We start from the raw sequence: 20,747 nt of genomic DNA, 5'->3' as shown, positions 1-20,747 counted from the left end.
ATGGCAGTTAAACCTTGATTTTTAAGCTTTTCTCTCTTTGTGAGTTTGCATTCATTCAGCAATGCAGTGTTCAAAGCAGAGTTCTGCATGGATTTACTGGTTTTTTTACGGGTTTAGAGCCATAGTTCTTGTGACTGATTTTCCTAAATAAATGGTTCATGGGTCAAGAACTCTATTTATATAAAGTGCAAAAATGGTAGATGGCATATATGGACCAGAAATACCTTTTTTATTAAAAAAAAAATGTAAAAAAAGAAGAAAAAAGGCAAAAGCACAGTAAGTGTGCTTTGTGACAGATTTCTCTCAGTCATATGAATAGGCTTAAAATCTGTGGTTTCTATTTCATATTTAGCAAGAAAACTAAGTCTAATGAAAAATGAAATAGTCCTTCAAAACAATCATGGCTGAGATTTTTTACAGCTTCAGTGTGTATAATATAGATTCTGAGCATTCTTATCATTATAATGTAAGATTTAGCTAGTTTTAGACTTACATGGATGTTTTGTAATATTTTCAGTTGGAAGAAGCTGAAAGATTTGCCACAGCAGTTGTTGATCTTGGGGACAAAACATCAGAGTTCAAAGCAAAAGGCTACTTGGCACTGGGATTGACTTACAGTCTGCAGGCTACTGATGGTAAGATAGGAATAAACATTCACATTTGGAAATTCCCATGCTGCCTAAAAAAGGGTACCTGGCAGAAGGGTAGACATTAAAGATTCTGTGTGCAACCATTTTTTCAGTCAATGTATTCAAGCTTCTTCAATTAGTGTGTGGAATGAAATCTCATCATCATTCGCATCACTGATTAAATATATCCTTTTTAGCATCTTTGCGAGGGATGCAAGAGGTCTTGCAGAGAAAGGCTCTTCTTGCATTTCAGAGGTGAGTGGGTGTTGATCTTTCCATTTTCTTCTGCTATATGTAGTGCAAAGCTTTTATTATGTGCTAAAAAGAGAGACTTGTAGAAGATTGTGTAATGACAGCTACACCTCTGGGAGTCTCCTGTCATGAGAACAGAATGTATTTCTTTAGCATTTATTTCCATCATTTTCTGCCAGCTTTACCTAAATTGATTTCTAAGGATTTCCCTTTATTTAAAGACATTTGTGTTGCTCTCCAGTATAAAATATTTGCTCAACATTCTGATCTAGAAGAAAAAACCACACAGTATAAGGTTTCAAGTTGTGGTTCAATGAGATAGTGTTTCTAAGAGTTGTCCACTGATCAGATTGTATAGGAGGCCTTTGCAATTATCTCTGTAGAAGCAGAGCAATAATTGAGGCCGTGCTGCTGGGGCTGAAGGGTGAAATGCAGGTTTTGAGGTAGTAAGCTAGAGGAAAATGAAAATTCTATCTGGAAATGTAACAGTGTAGGCAATAACAGTGCAAATGTCATCTTCCGAGTGCATTACCTGGAAGCAGTGCCATTGGGGATGACAGTAGTTCATACTCATGGACCCTGCAAATGAAATGACAATAAACAGGCAAATGAGAACATTTCTACCCTAATTATAGAAGAAACAAATCTTGATGACAAAGCTGGCAAAAGTGCTGCAGCATCTAAATATGTCTTTTATGTTTATATACCCTTGAAACCCTTCTTTGGTGAGATAAACCTAAATGTAGGGAAACAGACTTGTGCCTTAATGTGAAAAGAAATTCTGGCTTTTTAGTGGTGGTTTTGTATCTGAGGAGATAGGGTTGAAGAAGTGTTTTGCAGGTAACTTTAGAATGAGGCTGGTATGTGTTAATCCTTATTTTTTGTGTCTCATCTTAGCTATTCCTCTGTATGTAAATATGCTTTAACATATCTTTGCTCTTCTGTTTCTTAGTGGTTTTAATTAAGTTTTTTACTACTTCGGTATTTTCTCCATGTTGAAACTGAACTTTCTACCTCCTGGTTTATACCTCAGTTCTTCACCCATCCCTCTTACCACTACTGACTTAATTACCACTGTTTCAAAAATAGTATGCTAACGATTTTTCACCAATTCTGTGCGTTCACTACATTTGAGACCCTAATAGTGAATTGCTTTCTTTTGAGGGTTCTTTGAAACAGCAAGAGATGAAATGGACCATAGTGCAAAGCTATCCCATTCCAGTTCAGTGTCTGCTGACCTTATTCTCCAGTTCAGAATAGTGATTCTCAAAATTCTGAGAGTCCTCTTTTTACAAGGCTCAAAGCCCCCTTCAGCCTGGCCTTGAACACTGCCAGGGATGGGGCATCCACAACTTCTCTGGATGTGATCAAGTGCGTCAACACCCTCATAGTGAAGAATTTCTTCCTAATAATTGAATCTAAACCTACTCTTCCAATTTGAAGACCCTACCCTTTTTCCTATCCATACATATCTCTGTAGGAACCTCCTCTCCAGCTTTCCTCTAGGGCCCCTTTAGGTACTGGAAGGTGCTGTAAAATCTTCCTGAGCCTTGTGTTCTCCAGGCTGAACAATCCCAACTCTCTCAGCTTGTCTCTAAAGGAGAGGTGCTTTAGCCCTCTGGTCATTTTTGTGGCCCTCCTCTGGACTTCCTCCGACAGGTCCACATCCTCCTCTGCTGGGGACCCCACACCTGGACACAGTACTCCAGGTGGGGTCACATGAGTGTGGAGTAGAAGGGGCAGTCACCTCCCTTGCTGTGTGGTCAGACTTCTTTTGATGCAGCCCAGCACATGGTTGGCCTTGTGGCAGGTAAAAGCACATTGCCAGGCCATGTCAATATTCAGCTTTGTATCACTGTGAAATTACTCTTAGTCTCTGTTCAAATATTGTTGTTTGGTTGTGTGTTATGTTGTCTTTCACCCAGCATACCAGTCATGTCTACTTTCTCTTAGCACGTCTGAAAAACAGAAGGCTCCCAGGAGATGGGAGTTGAATTCTCTGTCCTCTACTAGTTTATAAAGCAAGCAGCCTGTACTAGACTCAGTATTTTGATCCACCTTTTTAAAAACAAATTTTTTTGTGGAGTTTTAAAATCACCTATCTAGAGGGCCAATTCCTGAAGAAATAGAGGTCCTGAAGAAATCCAGTTACGGTTTGGACCCCTGCCTGAGCCAGATTTCAAGGCTTACCAATTTGTGATGGTGGCCATTCAAGAAGGTGCTTGTTGCCGTCTTCACGCAGTACTGAGGGAGTGTATGTTTCACTAACCTTTTTTTTGGAAGACTTTTAGTGCCTTTCCTCTGGTTAGTGTGAACTGAAGTTTCACAGAACTCACCAAATGGTAGATAGATAGTAACAGCTTTATTTTTTCACTATCTGAAGCTTGGATGACTGAAGAAGCACTCTCTAAGTAAAAATCTCTTGTTCTTGTTTAGTACTGCTTAATTTGTGAATCAATATTTAAAAAAAAGGACTGGACCCTATTACGCTTTGCTTATGCATCTACTCTCCACTTTACATGTGAAGTTAACAAAATATGGAGCTGTCCCTAAATAACTTAAAACTTCTTTGAAGCATGTTTGGTGTATTTACTAAGCTAATGGACTTGGGCAGCTGTTTGGACTTGAGAAGACAGAAATGCATAGGTCAGAAGCAGAAGGTTTTCTGTGGTTTTAGTGGTTTAAAGGTCAATTTTGATGCTTCCTCCCAATGGAAGTGACTCACTAGATATTCCAAAGGTGATTATTGTACATTACAGTTCTAAATGAGACTCCATTAAAAGAATGCAACAAATGTAAATAAAAAATAGTTCCAGGCTCCTGCCCAGTACTTATATTCTGAGGTACAGCCATAATTTTTTTTTGTCCTTATGCTCAAGCATCTCCCTACTAAAAAGCTCTTATTTTGCAGCAGAAAGAATGTATTACAGGGGGAAAGTAGAATATATTACAAGAACAATTTCCATAGGATAGTAAAATGACTAAGACACAGAGTGTGCATTTGACCAAAATATTAAAAAGAAGAGAACAAACGTATTTTTTTAGAAGGTAGAAAAAGGTTGATATAATTCATCTCTTTAAAGGCATGGTCTTCTGGAGAATTCATGTTTAGATGTTTTTTTCCTTTTTTTCTGTAGGAAAACGTCATTTAATGATTTTTTCTTATAAATATTCTAAGTAATTACATTTAATGTTTGTTTAGGACTACAATTTATTTGAGGAATATTTTTTATTAAAGATTTCTTTTTTAAGATTTAAGCAGAAATGACATAATTATTTTCTATTAGAAATGGTTTTTCATGTCTCAAGGTGCCTCCTTTAAATCTAGGATGGTTGAGAAGCATAAGAAAAGTTGCTGAAATGAACACCACTTATATCAAAATATGAGTACACATGTAGTGAAGAGATCTGAATGTGAATAAATGAATGTGTATGCATTTATGGGTGTGTCTAACCTGTGTGAACAGGGGAAAAAAATCACTTTTTATTTTGTTTCTTTGTTTTTAAGGGCTCACAGTTTGTCTCCAACGGATCATTTGGCTGCATTTTACTTGGCACTGCAGCTTGCCATATCCAGACAGGTTAGTTTTGTTTTAATAGTGCAGCATCATACTGTCATACAAAATTAGAATTTGTATCTGTTGATGAATAGAGATGAAGATTTCTTCAGTAAAATCCTTGTGTACATACTCATATATATGGAAAAAATCTTAAATACTCCCCCCAAAAACCTTCAGTCTTATGCACTTCTCCAGAGTTCTACCAATATTTCCAGCTCTAGGATCAGAAATAAGGCAGAAGTAATTGCACTTACTTCAGTATTTATGTTGCTAGACAGAGAGAAAAAAAGTCAATGTTTTTACCTATTATATGTAATATCAGCTCAAATCCTAGAGAGTGGAGCTCTTGAATCTAGTCTTTAACAATCTTTACAGTGATTAAATCTTGAGTACCTGCTAATATCTGTGCAGCTTTTGAATTCCTGTGTAAGGCTTGGTTATTGTGGACAAAATTACAAAACGTGTTTAGGAAAACTGGAAAATATTTTATTGCTCTAAAAGAGATCAGAGCTTAGTCCAGCTTGTACAGCTGTAATGTTTACCTCGTTCTACCGTACATCACATGAATTTGGATAATGTGGAACTGCTCTCTGTGTGTCATGGTGAGCCTCTTCCTGTGTCATATTTATGTCACTAAGTAGCCCTGAGCATGGTTGTTTACATTTTCTAGTGACTACTTTTCATTGCTTATGAGTAGCACAGAACTTGCACTATGTCACATTAGAGTGGAATGGATTGTCACTTTACTGGCACAGAATAATTTTGAGGAGCAGGCTATGACTCTGTACATTCTGAATTCCAAAATACTTGTGTTGCTTAATTAAATTTCTTGGTTTTAACAATTACTGTACTTACTTTGAACAAAAACACAGGCAGCTGAGGAGATAATGAAATTCTACTTAAAGAAAAATTACTGTTGCAGTCTAACTGTACATTTCAGTTAAGTATTGCAATTAAAATGTTTTCCAAATCATATAGTAATACAGCCAGGACTGACAAGAAAATATTTTAAGAGGCTAAAGGTAACTGTTTTGTAAAAACATGTATCTTACTTTCCTGGGTAAATATATTATTTAATTTTCAGTGTTCACTGTAGAGCATCAGGTCCATTTTAAACTTCTGAGTAGTGTCTTACAGGAGTGTATAGAATTCTACATGTTACTTGGGTGAGCATTTTGAAAATTTTATGAATTTTAAAGGCAATACTTCTAATAGTGGTACTTTCTTTTTCTGCCTTTTTTTTTTTATATTTTTAAATCAGATACCAGAAGCTTTGGGTTATGTTCGTCAGGCTCTGCAGCTACAAGGAGATGATGCCAACTCTCTTCATCTCCTTGCACTCTTGCTATCAGCCCAGAAACACTATCATGATGCTTTGAATATCATTGATATGGCCTTGAGTGAATATCCAGAAAATTTTATGTGAGTGAATGTCATGTTTCCTTTCTATGCTTTATCTCATATTTATTTTTCCTTTATTCTCATCTCATTCATTTCAAGAGGGGATGGATTTGAAGATGGGTCTATTTATTTTTTCCAGCAGTCTTCTTTCCCACCCATTTATTGCAAGTCTGCTTATTAAAGGCTTCTTAAACAGGGAGGTTGGATGGGATGCAACCTCCCTGCTTTGGAAGGGAGGTTGCATCTGGAAAGTTGATCTTACTTTGTGTTTTTCTACACCATCCGTGTGGATAAATTCTTGCTATTGCATGCTTTGTAGTATGTTTGTGTCCTATTTTTATGCAATATTACAAGAAGGATAAACAGGACTTTACTATTACCTAGGACAGATTTATCCCATCTTACAGATAACTCTATTGTATGGAATCTATTTCATAAAATACATCATAAAACAGAGAATCTCCTCATTTGCTTAGATAATAAGTCATCTGAAGTTGGCCAATGGACAACTAAATAAGTGAACAGGGAAGAAGCATGTTTGCTAAATGTTCTCTTGTTTAAGAAAGAAATAATTCTTTTTGTTTATTTTATTTTATTTTTATGCTTTACTAGCTGTCACTAAGGTTGTAATCCATAATATTACACATATCCTACATGCTTATTTGGACAATTTTTAAAATTACCTCATTCTTAACTTCTAAATGACCGGCCTATATCATAAATTGTTATTATATCAGCCTACCAGAAAAACATGTTTTCTTTAAGAATTATTTGTTTGAAAATAGAAACTATAGTGCTTTTCCTTCCTGTTCCTTGACATTTTAGGTCTCCATTTGACTGTCTCTAAGGTATTGTTGCCTTTGTCCTCACAAATCTGACCAGGATCTCTGTTGAAATCACCTCCTGTCAGAATTTCTGTGGCTTGCAGCCCGTTCTGTGCAATGGCTTTTGTTACCTTTTGCTGTATCTCACTTCCTAGTTTATCTGCACACCTATGACTTGTCTCAGTTCTTATCAGGGGCTTCTATACATGTTTCACAGTTTCAGAACTATGTAGCAGTGTCTCTTTCAAATCTGTTCGTGCCTTCTTCAAGACTAAGGGACTTGTCAGTAAGTCAAGGTTTGAGAGGCAGTTGAAGTATTGGCTTCCTAATTTTATACCCTAATTTTATACCTTCTTAATTTTATATTTTTATGACTTTGACTGTCTTCTTCTGTCTGTTCTCATTTAATCTTCTGCCACTTAGAAGCATTGTAAATAATGTAGCTGCAACTGCTATGTGTCTCAGAGTAGTAATAGTCCAGAAGTATTTCTGAAACTCTTAATTTCAGAACTCCCTATTGTTATAAGTGAACTCCCTATTATATTTATCTCTGTTGTATGAGAGAACAATGGTTCATTCAGTAAAAAGTGTAAAAGTATTCTTGTGCACATTCAGAAGGTATTTATGGGTTTTTCAAATGTGGTTCATGGCTTTTCCAGAGTAGTTTATACTGCAACTGTGGTTACACATGTTGTCTGAGTTGTTCATTACAGTACTGATCTGTGTAATAATGTATGTATATATCTTAATCATGCAGGTCATAATAGTGGTTTGAAATTGTTGGTCCTGTTGTATAACACAGACTCAGTGGTAGTGCAGTGTACTGTGTTACAGTACTGATACAGATCAGGGAATTTCAGAGGAATATCTTGGCAGTAGGAATCACCATCAGATGCTGAAGAATCCAAGGTGAAACAGTTAAATGTATCTCTAGAAAGTCTTTCAGATTCTTGTTTTTAGTGCTGTCAAGTTCCGAGAGGAGTCAAAAAAATGACTGAGATTTCTTGTCTCCTCTCTGCAATTGATACTGACAGCTAGACAGGCACATCTGGTCAATAATATAAATTTGGATTGATTCTATCATGTAACTGGATTATTTTTGTAAGGATTTATCCGCTTTTAAAAACTACTGTGACAACTATATGTGGTGATCTTGAAGTGGCTGACAATGTGGATGTGCGTATGTATAAAATACAAAACACGACTGCTTAGTGTATTGCTGAGTCCATGTTCTTGTTTTGCAACTTCTATAAACAGTATAATCTCATGGTATTTCCTAGGAGATTGGAAAGAGATCCTCTTGTGTTCCTCTATAGCTTGCTAGTTTTTAGATGCACTGAAACATTTCATTATTCACCTGTGGTGCTTTATTGGGTTTTGTAAACACTTCAGATGTCTTTATGCTTTATCTTTCAGTTATGCCTGCATTCCAGTAAGCTAGATACTACAAGAGTTCTTTTGGTATTCTCTGTATTTCTGTTAGGATTCTTTACCCCAGCTTTATCCAAATTGATACTGTGATGCCTTTCCAGCATAATAAATCTCTGTACTTGGAAATATTAAAGCATAGTGCTTGTGATTTATGTTATTCCTTATTTCTTTTATTTCTTGTGCATTATTCCTGTCTGCATACCTCTGTGCTGTAATTGCACTGCTGCACTGAATGCTGTTCTCTCTTCAGAGCTGTATGTTCTTTTTGTTTTGCATTTCTTTAAACAGAATCCACATTTTCACAAGTCTAGAACTGCATCTTTTTAAAATGCCAGAGGTTGCAAGGAACTCATAGGATACACCATGAATCATGTTCAATATTTGAAGTGTACAGCAAGCATGTCTTTGGATCTGCAATTAATAATAACCTTCCTGTACTAATATTAAGCTAGAGAGCTGGCCAGTCAGATCGTGGTTTTGCCTTGGGCATCTTATGTCAATGAGTAGAAAGAAATTCCTCAGAGCCAAAGAATTCTGTCCCATCGTTATCTAAAGGAGTGGAAGGAATGAGCAAACACCCTGGGCTGTTAGCAGTAAGGTATAGCTTTTTCTTGAACAGAGAGTTGATTGTTCCTCCTGTATTCATTATATTGGCAGCATAAACGTGCAGTTTGCTCTGAGATCTGAATAGGTATTGGGCAAAAATCTAAGAAACCTGGAAAAGTGAAATAGATATGGAGTAATGTTTTTTCAGAGATAATAAAAACAAAGTTATTTGCTGAATATTTATAGCACTATTTTTTCAAACTTTTTGTAGGCCTGAATTGCTAGGTTGTAGCCACCCCACTTATAGAGAAATCAACTGTGTGATTTCTTTATAAATAAAATTGTACGTGTGCAATTACCTGAGCAATCTTATTTACAATATTCTCTCTTTTTAAAAATCTGCTTGTTACAAGGAATTTATATCTTAGTAGTGTATTGAATGGTGTGAAATCTTGAAACAACACTTCTGTCTGTTTTGAATTCATGATTAGTCAAAAGTAGATTCTTAGTCAAGGGGGACAGAGTAAGGTTTCTTAGCAAACTACTTGGGATATTGTTTTCTTAATCTTAACTGTTTGGGGTTCCCTTATTATTTCAAATGCTGGGGCACTTAAAGACGAATATAATGCCTACAATTAGTATAATCAGGCAAAATAAATAGTAAGTTGCTAATTTTATACTGAAAATTGGAACTGCAGTGGATAGCAGCTGACAAGCTTTTGAAGTAGCAGAAGTAGGGAACAGCAGATGGGTTATTTGAGGAGTGCAACCATGTTATTTTAATGTGAAGTACACTCAAAAAGGAAAGGCATATGGTAACAGGTTTGAAGACAACTGAAGACTTAGTTCACAGTTTAAACATTTACATTTCTTGAAGTGTGATAGAAATTTTTTTTCTTCCAAGAATATTTCACAGAAGCATCAGGCTTCTGTGTCATTCCTGTGAAAACTATTAATTCTTTTCCTTCCTGACCCTCAAGGGCTCTTTTGAGCTACATTAGATTTCCCAGAATCACAGGGACTTCTAAGATTCCTCTCAGTTCAGTACCAAACTTGTTCACTTCTTGGAGATGTCCAGGTGGGCATAAAAAAAGAACTGGTTGGCACAGGCAGTGTAGGATGACACATATACACTGATGTTTGTGGGACAGGAAGATATTTATTAACTGAAGGAAACAGATTTCCTACCCTATTCTGCTTTCCCAAGGTCAGTTGTAGTTGCACTGCAGTGTGCAGTGTTAGTAAAACTTGAGCTCTTGTGGGTTTTTTCCCTTGATAAATAGAGCACTGGGAATTATTTGAGGAAAGGATGATAATATAAGATTGGACAAGAAGTAGTGGTGTGCTATGCTTGCCAAAATAATGTCTTTCAGGTTTATGCATGCATTCTTGTCAATATTTGACAACATGAATTTTCAAATCTATTCCATGTTGACCCTGTTTATATTGGGAGTTAAATGGATTCGTTCTCAGAATGATTTTTCTGTAAGTCATGAAACACAGTATCATTTGCTTGTGTTGTTTTTTTAATCCTGGGCTCTTCTACATCACTCCCCCATCCCTGTTCCCCCTTGGTTGTTGTTATATGCTTCTACTGAATGGTCCATTAAAAAAGACATTGTTGATAGGTAGATATTACTTTATATAACCAATTGGTCATTGGCCTCAGGGTCTTATCCCTGAATTATGTTTGCTAGGCTGTAGATTCTTTGAAACTTGATTGAAAGAGTCCCAGTTTGGGTCATGAGCTGGCTGCTGCAGGGAATTCAAGGCAGGCAAACAAAAAGTTTTCAACTATAATTTGTTCTGGCTTTAGTCAGAAACTATCTTCATTATAGTTTAGAGATCTACATTTTTTTAAGGACATTGAGTTAATAATATGGAATACAGTATACATACACTGCAGCAAAAATCACAGGTCGGACTGCTTTGGAAAGAAATATGTGGGGAATAATAGGGTGCAAGGAAGGCCATCCAATGGATACCAAATATACCAACCCATGATTTTCAAAAAATTTTGTTGTTTTGGGGCTTGAAGGCTGGTTTTGTTGCTTTTTTGACAATCATGCTTCAAATAGCAAGCTGAACAGCCAATTTTTACTTCATCCATGTTTATGTGTGTATATGGGCTTCCCAGTACTTGGGATCTGTGTGGCCAATGTTGGAGAAGGTTTGGTGATAGACTGAGAAACAGTTCAAGACATTTATTTTTTATTAAGTTAAATGCTTTTCTGGAGTTTTTGCCAAAGCTAAATTTGTTTGCTTGGCCTCCTATTGCCAGTGTTGGGCATTTAGTGTTTTCAAGGTACTTACAAATGGTGATTTTTCATGTTTTATAATGAACTTTTAAAATTTATTTCTTTCCTGATAATGGAACGCTCCTTGAATACTCAAAATGGAGAAGACTGTGCAGCAGTTCACTTTGCAATTGCAACAGACACCTCTATAAATTTCTTTCTGTTCTTTGATTATCATGGTTGCATCTAAGATCACTGAATGTGTAAAGAGATCCTTTATAAAACTATATGTCTTTCCTAGTCTGTCCAGTTTCATGTTGTCATTTTCCCTGTAGGTTAAATTTTTACAGTTGTGTCATTTTGTGTTTTGGTGATGAGACAGGTATTTGGGAGTTGAATAATGTGAAGCTAGCTGTAAGCTTTCTATAGCAAGTGTTAAAGGGACAGCTGTCAAAACTGGATGCTTGAATTAATAGTTTGAAGCCAGGAGGATCAAATCTTAAACCCCCTGACTGTCTATATATTAGAAGTTCCTGAATTTACTTTACTTTTTATATTAATATAGGTTTAGCTAAAGCATGCCTTCCAGAGAACTTCCAGTCTTGATAAGAACACATCAAAACCTGGAGAAACCATTGTAGCATGTGGTAGCTTGTTTCAGTGTTGGAGTTTCACTCTTGATTAAGGCTGTTTTTTTGTTTTTCATTTAAATTGATCTCTTATTGGTTTCTTTCCAGCCATTAGTTTTTATATCATAATTTGCTAAACCCTCTGCAATCTGGTGACTTAATCCTCTTGATGTAGCTTCTGTAATAAGACCACCTCCCAACGTCCTTTCTGATCAGAACGTCACGGTACTTGCTGGCAGTAAGGGCAAGTTCTCCAGCCTTTCAGTTATTCCTTGCACTGTAGCCAGTTTTCACCACATGTGAGCCAGAACTGCACACAATATTTCACTAACATTTATTGTATTGTTATACAGAGAAGCACCTGCATCACATCTCTTAGAAAGGGTTGTGTTAATTATTTTGAGCAAAATTGCTTCACTGTTGACTTTGATTCAACTACCTGTTTGCTGGCATTCTTATTTGCCTCTTGGTTAGTTATTTTTATGTTTCACATAGAGATTGCAAAGGCTGTATTAGTTCCAATAGCTATACATTTCATTTTTAAAAAGAAATTTGGCCTGACAGCTATTAAGCCATCCTGCTGAACAGTTTTTAGATAAAGTTTCGTACTGTGTTTTATAAGGACCTTTGCAGTAGGGAGGTATATTACATATAAATTAGAATCCTGTTGGATTCAATTGAAATTCTCATGTGAAGGATTTTAAGGCAGTCAGCCTTACCATCTTCTAAACTTGCAGACAGTAAACTATTGTCAAAATCTGGATTATGAGTGAGATAAACACTGTGAACTTCAGGATTTTTTTCTAATTTTAGCCTTTTTCTTCTAAACTATTTATGAGTAATTACAAGATTTTTAGAAGGGCACTTGCTCACAGCACGTACTGACATAGAGAAAACTGACTGTGCCAAGGTTTGGCTTCCCACCTACTGCCTCATTTCCTATGTTTCCTGTCAATGGTCAGAAGTTTCCTATGTATGTAATTGTTGAGTGCAAGGAGCAGCTTGCTAACACTTTATCTAGAAAGGTCAAAAGATTCAGATTTTTGTAAGTAATCAATTTTGAATGTTATTTGTTCAGCCCTAATTTTGTGCATTCTGTGTGCTGCTTTCCCATTTCAGTTATTCTGCTTGTACTCATGGTTAACCTGCTTTGCACAAGCAGTTGACACTGTCACAGTTTGTTACAGAAATGACATCAAACTGTATGAATTAGATTGCATGTGAATGTAAGCTCTACATCACCATATTGATTTTTTCCCTTAAATTCAGATCATCTGAAGAGAAGTCTACATTGTCTGTTAAAAAAGAGTTTATTTTCAGAGTTCAGTATCTTTAGTGTTATATTCTGTACCATCCTTTTTGTGAGTTTTTTAAGTGCAGAATTATTGTCAAATTAATTAAGATTTTGCAAGTTATAGGATTAGACTTGGTGAGGGGTTTTTTGGGGGCTGGTGGTGTTGCTTCTTTGATAGTTTTTGGGGGGATTTTCTTTGCTTTTTTAATATAGTGCTTGGTTTTAAAGCCAGAACAACTTCTTTTGAATTCTTCTAGCATTTGAGGATTTGAAGTTGTGGGATAGATCAAATAAGCACTTAAAAGTGAAAAATGAAGTATTATATAACTCCACAGGGAACTGGTATTTGTCACCTTTCTTTTATGCTCTCATACGTCACAGGCTGTATATCAGAATTGATTATATATAAAGTTTATTATTCTAGTTAAGCTATTGTAGAAATTGATGTGGTTTTCTGGGAGATCAGGCTGTTGTTTGATAGTTTGTGTGGCTTGTTTGTTGCTTGTACCCATATTTATGGGATCCCAGCATATTAATTATTTCCTAACATTTTTAATAATTGATTGTTATGTAAAAAATACTGTTAGCTGAAGTTACTCTTAGAAAACTCTTAAATTATTTAAAAAGGTTCTCTTAAAACTTAGTAAGTTTACTCCAAGTAGGTTAAACATAAACCAAAGTAGTTGCATTTTTAATCCTGCATTCTAAGCAAGCAGATTTATACGTCCTTTTAAATTTTATTTTCCTAGGGTGGTTCTTAGGTTTCTGGGCAAGGCTTTTGGTGCTTTACACTATAATTTTCAATGCACATTCTATTAAGTGTTATGTACAGCTCTTCCTTATTTTCTTCATACTCTGAACAATGTAAATAATTTGTATAATAACAGAATAATAACGAAATCTACTTCCAACACTAACTGAAAATAGAACATTCTGACCAGTTTTGATCAGGATATGGGGATATGGACCCTTCAGAAGAAATCTAGCAGAACTTTAAGTTCCCTGTAGGATGTTGCTTAGTCTGAGGTACTTTAGGGAGATTCCTGATTACTACTGCATTGAGTGACAGTGCTGTAGCAGGCAGGTCTGGGGAAGCATCAAAGTGTGTTGTGTTGCTTGATTTGAAGCAAGGATCACAGAATGGAAGGCAGGTCTCATGCATGCAGTAGTGCAAGAAATACGGATATCCAGCTATGGCTGATCCAAACCTTTGTGTTCTTACGGAGCACAACAACTTTTGGAAATTGCTGACTTGATCCCAAAAGCAAAACAACTGGTTTTAAAATGTTGCTTGAGGAGAGCAATACCTGTTCACTGAAAGACCTAAGAGTTCTCAGTATTAGTAGTGTTACTTGTCACATAGCAGGGCTCAGTCTTCCATACTTCAAATTTTTGCTTTATTCAACAGATTAGAAATACCTTCAATAGCTTAAGCCAGTTCTGGACAAATTAACTCTGTGGAAGAAAACTGGTAGTTGTAGCATCTTCATAAACTGAAACAGGCTGGATGTGAATTAGGACAACAATTGTATTTTGGAGATTCACAATTTCTTTGCTACAAATTACACTGGTTGGCTGGTAAAGAAAGCTTCAGATCATGGATTAATAGATTAGTTTGCACTGATTAGGAAATAAAGCAGTAGCAAGAACCTTGGATGGCACAAGGCCCTATATTATAGCTGTCCTATCTGTAATACTTTTCATGAACTTACCAGTTGTATTTTAAGAAGTTAGGTTATTTGCACCACTTCTTCTATGGTCTATCCAAAACAAACTGTGAGGAAGCAGTCTTTTCGACAACCTAATTATAAATTAGGAGACCTAATTTCCACCCTTAGTGCTTTAATAGTCGGAATAGCCTTTAGATGTACTTGTTTTTGTGGAAACAATTTCCTCTAGGTAAATTATTCTTTTCCCTTCCTGCTGCTTGTCTCATCTGTATTTATAGAAAAAATCTGTACCTCTTCTTGGCTTTTTTTTTCCGCTAGACTGACTAAATGAAGTATTTTTTGTACTCTGTAGTTTCCAGTGCATGGATCACCCTTACAGCCTTTCTGTGCAGGTGCTCCAGTTTGAAATTCCTCAAGTGTGTGTTTTTTAGCTGTTACAAAGAAAATTGCATATAACATTGCAGGTGTGGTCTCACTGGGGTATTGTACCATGCCACTGTGTCCTTCTCCTTCTGTTCCAGTGAGGAGCTCCTGAATTGCATCTGGCCCATTCACAGCTCTCTTACCGTGATGAGCTCAGCTGTTAGGCAGCTCTGGTTTGGAATAATGGTTACAGAGGTTGTTTGGTGCAATGTCTTCATTAAACTTGAACAGTAACTCTTTTATTCATTAATGGTGTTACCTAATGCTCCTTCCCTCCTGACAAAATCATTGGCAATATAGATGCTGTTCCCCAGTCATTCCAGAAGTGATATTTTCTTTCAAGTTTTTACTTTAGAAAGGACAATCCTATCTGTCACTGTTACCATAATTCTGAGAAATGGATTATTATTGACTGCCTTAACTTTAGTCATTCTTAAAGTGTTCCTATTCTCCATTTGTCATAGTTTTCATATCTCAGACAACATAGGTAAAGATTATGGTGAAGGTTGGGGGGTAATTCCTGAATATTTTTAATTTTCATCCCTGTTTAGTAAACACATTTTCTCTTTTTTTCCTACTTTGATAAAAAAACCCCCTTAGAAGTCTATAATTTTAGTGTATAATAATCTGTTCAGGTGTAGTTTAGCTTTGCTTTTTACTAATGTACATAAGATGCAGCTTTTTGTGTTGATCTTTTGCCCCCTGCCTTTCCCCTGCTGTTCTTGATAGGATCTTTGCACATTTCTGATGTCTTACTTGCACAGTCTTATCAATGATTGGCTTGTCACACATGGAGTTTTACCCATTCTACATGAGACACAGATCCTTAAATATTTGAGCATCCTTGTGTTAAACACCAGCCTTCTGCTGCATCTTGGATGTCTTTGCTAACCTTAGCTATCAAGTTATTTGTCACTGACATTCAGAACCTAGTTATAAACCTGCTTGGAATTTTTCAGTCTTTATTTAAATAAAAATCCAGTAATATATGGATTAGGTTATGAGCAGTTGTTTTATAATGTCCTCATTAGTTACTGAGAACAGTCTTCAAGTAATGGAGTCATTTGTTGCTTCAGTAGCTATTTCATAAATTTATCAGCTGTCAGCTCCAAGAATAACTAAGTCTTTCCACTTAAGAGTTTGATTTGTTCTTCATTTTGTGTCTGGGTAATTAGTCTCCTAAAATGATACAATTCACTTTATTTTTAGCAATGTTAAAGGTCTGCATCCATAGAAAACACTGATGCTGGAACAAATGCCCTATTGGTCTGTCTTTGAAAGAACCTGTTTTACCTACTTCCCTTCCCCAGAGGATTTGACCCAAAGAGATTTCTGTTTTTATCTGTTGTATTTATTTCACATCTCTGACACACGTTGTTCTACTCTTCACTTCTTTTTTGAATATTGTCTTTTCCTCAGTACTTCTATTCTTAATAGAGTGCTGTTCCACCATGTCAAGGTTACTCTGGCACCATGTGCCAGTAATTTAAACTTCTGACTGTCAAACAGACACAAACAGATAATTAATGATGTTCATAAAATATACGGCTTAATTTTCATCATTCTATCACTTGATAATTTTTATCTATTCTTCGTCATTTTAGTAGTGTATCAAAACTTCTTGTAAGGTTTAAGATTCTCTGTGTCTGTAATGCAGGCTGTATTCCAGAAGAGCTGGATACTTGAAGCTGACCTTTCAGAAAATCTTTTTTCACATAAACTACCTCTTGGTTTCTAAAACCTTCCTGGTAGTACTTGTCCCTGAGTTGCTTGTACCTCCAGCCATGTTTCAAGGGAACTTGATAAAATTAAGGTAATATGGGAGACCTATTTGTCACATGGTGTTCTACCTTTCTGTTGCCTCTTTCCTCTTCCCTTCTTCCCCCATTTATCAAGTAACCGTAGTTGGCAGGTTTTCATTTTGTCATTAACATCGTATTTCAGTTTTCTGAGGTGTCTTAGTTCTTTTAAGATTTATAGTCCAAATATTTCTTGGATCCAGGGAAACTGCTCTATGTGGTTTTATAAATGCAACCTTTTCTACTCACAAGATTATTTTAACTTTAATGTGGATAATCCCACACCAGTGTACTTTATTTATTAGATGCAATTTCCTAGCCTTTCTTTATTAGAATTGTGAATATATTTCCATCATATACTTTTTTGTTGTTTGTGTTTTGGAAAATGTGTGAATACCCAGTCCTGTTGACTGCCATAATGCACAAGAAACAGGAATGATGTTGCAACATGTACTAAGTGCATCCAAAAGCACCAAACTGATGTGTTGCTCTCATTCTTACAAGTGTATTTGTCTTCTGCTGTCTCGATGTTGAATCCTACATTAGTAGCCCAGGTTCCAACATTTTTGTTGCACAGACTCCTCTTATGCTGTACATGCGTTTTTAAGTAATTTCCTAATAACCAAATCATCTCCCTTTCCCCTGCTTAATTTTTCCTTTTAAATTTTGCTTGCTGAATCTTAGCGTTTTGCTGACTGTGTGCCTTTCCTCTGCTATGAAATTTCTAAAACTCTTAAATGCTTGAATACTGTTAATGGAAATTCAGTCTATATGTAAACTGTGCATAATAAGGTGTATATATATTATGATTATTGACTTTAGAATGGCTTGCAAATTCAGTGCTTCTGAATTGATTAGGTTCCATAATTTTTGTAAAATGCTTTATGATCACAAATTTTAAGAAATTGACTTCTGTAGGCACTTCAAACTGTCAAATGCACTGTCTTACATACAAAGAAGCAGGAAAGGGATTGTATGAGATAGAGTCCTGTGATTTTGGTTTCAGGTTTTGATGCCTAGGTCTTGCTGTTTGGGTGAGGCATGTGTGTGCATGTGTTAAGGGTAGACTAGATGAGGGGAGTGTGAAGGAAGGAGAATGTTATTTGTTCTATTTCCTTCTCTCTTCAGTAAAATGATGGACAGACGTGTTCTTCTATCAGTGATATAGTCACTGTTAAATGAGTATCTAGAGAGGAAATCTCTCCCAAATGAAATCCAGTTCTAAATTATCCATAGAGTTCCCGCTTAAATTATCCATATAGTTCCATACTCAAATCAAATTTACTGATAGGAAGAAAGCTCAACTAGTATAACTGCTCAACATTTCAGAGAGATTACTCTGCTCTACATCAAGATATCAAGTGAGACTTCATATGACCTTATGTACCTGGCAAATGCTCATTTTCTTAAACTAACACAGCAAACTGCCTTTTGTTTCTTCCTCAGTCCCACAATGCACATGTACACTTAAGGTTGTGTGACTCATTTTTAGATTTACATGCTGGCTACTTTCTGCCAAGGATGTTCAGTGCAATGTTAAAGATTTAACCACTGTAACTTGATGTAATTTCTTATTCTTGAGAAAACTCTCTGCACTTTTCAGTTACTATTAGCAGCCTCCAAGTTTGTATTTGGGATAAGAAACTTCTGAGCTTTCACACATACCCCTCCTCTACACTCTTCTCAGTCTTCCCACGCAAACCATATGAGCAATCATAATTTTTCACTTAGTATGATTAAGGTTGCAGTGGAATAAAATGCGAATGTACACCTGGGTTTGAAAACAGAAAGTAGGCTAACAGTTTTATATACATGCTCTCCTCCTGCTTTGTGCTCTTTAATCTGTGATTTTACTAAAAATTACTTTTAATTTGGTATTTTTCTAGTGTATTACCTGTTTCTAGGTGCTGTGACTCCTATAAATGTGCTTACCAATGGACTAGCTCCTTTATTGTTACATTGTATTTATATTCTTTAAATAACTAGGAAACTGTCTAAATTAATCTTGGTGGAGAACCCACGAATTTATACATCCTGTGTAATCCTGTGGTAGTGCTAATGTCAATAAACTACATTCTCTTGTAACTTAAAAAAAAAATTTAAAAATCCTGTTTTTAATATTGCTTCTGTCCAGTTGAAAAAGGCATATTGTAAAAAACACTGTTACTTTGGCATTAGATATTTATTGCAATGATTTCATTAAATTTAGATTATTACTGTATTTGAAGTTCTATGGTTTGGTGTGATGCTGTCTTGAAAAATGTTTTTGTTAAATTGGAATATCTTTTAACTTCTTTTTCCTTTTCACTAGATTACTGTTTACAAAAGTCAAATTGGAGTCCCTGTCCAGAGGCCCAGATGAAGCACTCCTTACCTGTAAACACATGCTCCAGATTTGGAAATCCTGCTACAATCTAACTAACCCAAGGTAAGATGTAGGGTGCTGGGCTGCTCACTACCTTGCTCAGTAGCTTTTCTGGGCAATATTAGGTCAACAGTCCTGCATATTTTTGTTTTGGTATCTCATATAAACAAACTAATCCTCTGGTAATCTGGAGACTGACATTCAAAGACACCAGTTGATGGTCATGTGGAACTCCCCATGGTTTTATGAAGTAAGGTATACCAAAGCTACTAAATTCTGCAGTGATAAAGACTGGTTACACAGACTGGGGAACTTGAATGAGTTACCCAGTTCTCAGTGTAGTGGTATGGTCTTGTCTTGTTTCCTGATCAGGGCTTTAGTCTTTTATATTGGCTAGTGGAGAAATTGCTGTAGTAGGAATTTAGTTCAAGGACTTTCACTAAATAATATGAAAAAGGAAAAGACATTAATTAGAACCATAGAAGCATCAGGGATCAATCACATGGATAGAAGTGATGTGCTTGCATAATCAGCATGGCTGGTTTTTTAAAGAGAGGTCTTGCTTATGAACCCATTCAGGTTCTTCAAAGGCATTTTATAAATATAGGCTGTTATACTCCTGTTTGGGTTTCCAAAATGCTTTTGTGGAGGTCCTTTGCCATATATATTTATATAAGCTGTGAAACAAATAAGAAGCTATGTACCATTCTGGTACTATTCAACAGGTTTGTCAAATACCTGGGGAAGAAGTCAAGCAGAATTTCCTGCTCTCTGGTTGTTTGAAGGGTTGACAGCTTGTGGAGAAGAGATGCTACAGCAGAAGAGCTCTGTACCAGGTGGCATCAGACACCTGTGCAGCAGTATGATGGACATTCAGTTTTTGCTGTACTTTGATTCCAGTCATGTAAACACATGCACTCTAAGAAGACTGAGACAGTTGAGCTAATGGCAAAAAGGGAAAACTGCTTCTCTGCTTGGGGAGCTAGTGAGCATTCAGAGCAGCAAAGTTTGGAGGCTGTGGCAGGAAAAGCCTGGGAGTGCACCTGAGTCAGTCACAGCATATTGAGAGACCCTGACTGCATTGTGGAGCAGGGAGCATCACTCAGGTTACAGAAAGCAAATATGTCAGCAGCCAGAAAGGTCTGAGCTCAATCTTTTCAATTCAAAGTCACTGAATGAGGAGTAGGGCCAGGGAGAAAATTTCTCTTCTAACCTAGTGGGTGGTGCTTTATTTTAGTTAGTTAGCTGTGTGTGGGCAGGCAGGGTTAAGAGTTTAGTATCAGAATGCTGCACTTTGCAGAATAGCTGCAGTTTCTGTGCAAGCCTGATTTCAGACTGGCTTTGCGAGTACTCCAACACAACTTTTCACCTTCCATCTCTGCTGTTATATCCTTTACACATAGCAGGGCTCTAATCATAGCTTGTCATTTCTGAGTTGTTGTTCTTGTGCTAAGAGCTACTGTGCCATGTTAAACACACGTTAAGTAATGCCTCCTTCAGACATCAGCAGTGACTGTGAAAACTTACTCTTGGCTGTGTCAGCTTCAAACAGCAGTGCTTGATAACTCTCCTTGGCACTATTCTCCTTCAAGAACATCTACATGGAAAAATTAGTGAGGACTACTTTTCATCTGATTTTTTTTTTTAATACTGATTTTTTAAATCTTGACATCTAAGTCTTTTCTTG

The 20,747-nt window shown here is 36.3% G+C and overlaps 1 protein-coding gene across 1 annotated transcript in view; it reads left to right on the top strand.

Annotated features, from left to right (window-relative positions):
* The window catches only part of TTC7B (tetratricopeptide repeat domain 7B), a 123,880-nt gene that overhangs the window by 60,123 nt on the left and 43,010 nt on the right, over positions 1–20,747 (top strand). The window contains exons 12-16 of the mRNA XM_063399203.1: positions 518–635; positions 827–884; positions 4,390–4,462; positions 5,703–5,863; positions 19,007–19,123. Coding sequence (XP_063255273.1) covers positions 518–635; positions 827–884; positions 4,390–4,462; positions 5,703–5,863; positions 19,007–19,123 — 527 coding nt within the window. The remainder of the gene's footprint in view (positions 1–517; positions 636–826; positions 885–4,389; positions 4,463–5,702; positions 5,864–19,006; positions 19,124–20,747) is intronic.

This window comes from Prinia subflava, chromosome 5 (genome assembly GCF_021018805.1).
Source record: "Prinia subflava isolate CZ2003 ecotype Zambia chromosome 5, Cam_Psub_1.2, whole genome shotgun sequence".
NCBI classification, from domain to species: Eukaryota; Metazoa; Chordata; class Aves; order Passeriformes; family Cisticolidae; genus Prinia; species Prinia subflava.
This window is presented reverse-complemented; position numbering and strand designations above follow the sequence as displayed.